The 2,500-nt window shown below is 39.4% G+C and overlaps 1 protein-coding gene across 1 annotated transcript; it reads left to right on the top strand.

Moving 5' to 3' along the window:
• The first annotated feature begins 1,166 nt into the window (after positions 1–1,166).
• LOC137618398 (craniofacial development protein 2-like) lies at positions 1,167–1,730 on the top strand. Its single transcript, XM_068348567.1, has one exon. It carries the CDS (start codon positions 1,167–1,169, stop codon positions 1,728–1,730), a length of 564 nt encoding a protein of 187 aa, XP_068204668.1.
• The last annotated feature ends 770 nt before the right edge of the window (positions 1,731–2,500 follow it).

Raw genomic sequence — 2,500 nt, 5'->3', positions numbered from 1 at the left:
AGGATCGGTAACTGAATTTACATGGACTATTTTCAATGCAACAGAGCTTACATAGGAGTTTCTAAACAAAATATTATTTATTCTAATCTCAATAGAAAAAAAAGAAATATCTTTTTCCACAAGAATTTTAAGACTATTCTGCATCGATTCACTAGCTCCAAAATTTCTTCGAGAAGTGAATGGTAAGTGATTTGATATATCCATGGTATCTACGAAAGCCTACCATAGAAGAAGAAAAAGATACTCTCCAAGCACCGCATTCGTAATTATGAGTAATGTACCTCACTTTTGTAAAAATACTTTAATTGAGAATTCAGTCAATGTTGAAGCCATAAAGGTTATTACCCCGAATTAACCAGCCAAAATATGGTCTGATTCTTTTATTTATTTTATGGATGAATCATCTTTACGATGCAATTGACGGGAAGTAAGTTTATTAAACCACATGTCTCTATTTGGGATAAATACTATATCGAATGAACAGGAGAATTGTTTTTACAAAGAATATTTGCAAATAAGTATTCCTTAAGGTTTATGCAACAGAACTCTCCCATCTTCAAACATATAAAGAATAATTATCAGAAGATCGACTTCACTTTGTGATTATTTGTATAAGTTTCTGCTGCCCCATCTGTCGTATGCTATACTAAACTATATTGGATTTATGAATTTGTGACATGCGGAATAGCGTTAGGTCCGGGAGATCATTTAACCCGGTGCAGTAGTGCAATTTAGGGAAGTCACTGTTGTAGAGCATGAGGTAGAAGTAAAAAGGTCGAGGAAGATAAAATCACAGAAGGTAGATTGAGTAAAATAATCAAAGGTCCTAGCCAATGAGAGGGGCAAGGCAGCCTCAACTTGGTGCCGGTCCCAAGCCTGGGTAAATGGAGAGGGTTGGCAGCAGGAAAGGCATCCGGCCATGAAAAATTAGCCACAACAACTATGGTCAGTGAGTATAATCAGAATGAAATTAATGCTAGGGCGTTCCCCTTAAGCGATGCGTTGGGACCTCGCCTGATTCCTCCGAGAAATCGGCAAGGGCTACCCAGTCATGGGCGGGCAGGGTTAAATAGGCAAGCTCAGAGGAAAATATCTGAGGAGAGGATGAGAGTAGCAACTCTGAATGTGGGACAATGACTGGAAAAGGGCAAGAGCTGGTTGACCTCATGGAGAGAAGGAAGATTGGAGTGCTGTGTATGCCGGAGACCAGGTGGAAGGGAAATAACGCAAGAGAAGTAGGCGAAGGTTATAAATTATATTACAGTGGAGCAAATATAGAAAGAAGAAATGGAGTAGGAATAGTATTATTGAAAGAGTTGAAGGAAAATTTGATTGGGGTGAATAGGAAAAATAACACAATTATGAGTTTAAAGGTAGGACTGGGAGCAACAATAATCAATGTGGTGTGTGCCTATGTCCCGCAAACTGGATGTGCAGAGGAGGAGAAGGATATATTCTGGGAGGAGATGGACCAGGAGCTTGGAATAATTCCTGCAAGGGAAAAGGTAATTATAGGAGGAGATCTGAACGGCCAATTGGAAATTAGTAGGGAAGGGATAGAGAGAGTGCATGGAGGTTGGTGTGTGGGTGAGAGAAATGATGTGGGAGAAAGAGTGATAGATTTTGCATTGGCTTTTGACCTAGCAATGATCAACACCTTCTTTGAGAAGAAGATTAACAGACTGATCACTTACAGTAGTGGAGACAGGAAGTTAGAAATTTCAAGGTGATAAATGGGGAGAGTGTAGCAGCGCAACACAGGTTAGTGGTAATTGATTGCAGGCTAAGGAATTGTAGGAGAAGTAAAAAGACGAGAATGGACACAAAGATTAAGAGGTGGAAATTGAAAGAGGAAGAACTGAGAGTCTTGTTTAAGGAAAGAGTGCTGGAAGCAGTAAGGTTACATGAGGATGTTCAAGAATGATGGACCGAGAATAGTAAAGTGATTCTAAGGATCGGTGAGGAAGTACTTGGGAAATCATCAGGAAGAAGACCCCTAAATGACAATTATTGTGGTGGTGGAATGATGAGGTGCAAGAACGGGTAAAAACCAAGAAAGAAGCCAAGAAGAAGGCAGATCTATCAGGACAAGCACAGGATAAAGAAAACTATAAACAAGCAAAGAAAGAAACAAGAAGAGCAGAAGCAAAGACAAAGGCAGAGACATTAAATGAAGCCTATAAAGAGATGGAAACACAAGAAGGAGAGAAGAAAGTGTTACGAATGGCTAAGGCCCGAGATGCTGCTTCTAAAGACCTGACACAGATAAGGAAAATAAAAGATAGCAATGGTATAGTTCTAACAGAAGAGATTGAAATTAAAAGAAGGTGAGAAACTTACTTTGAAAGACTATTGAATGAGAACCCAAGAACAGTATTTGAAGATGGACTCCCAAACGAGACAGTTACCATAGGAGTGTCTAGAAGAGAAGTAGAACAAGCAGTAAAGAAGATGAAAAATAGTAAAGCTGCTGGACCGGATAATATACCAGTAGAGGTAT

This window comes from Palaemon carinicauda, chromosome 24 (genome assembly GCF_036898095.1).
Source record: "Palaemon carinicauda isolate YSFRI2023 chromosome 24, ASM3689809v2, whole genome shotgun sequence".
Taxonomy (NCBI): domain Eukaryota; kingdom Metazoa; phylum Arthropoda; class Malacostraca; order Decapoda; family Palaemonidae; genus Palaemon; species Palaemon carinicauda.
The sequence above is the reverse complement of the archived record's forward strand: the minus strand, read 5'-3'. Positions and strand labels throughout refer to the sequence as shown.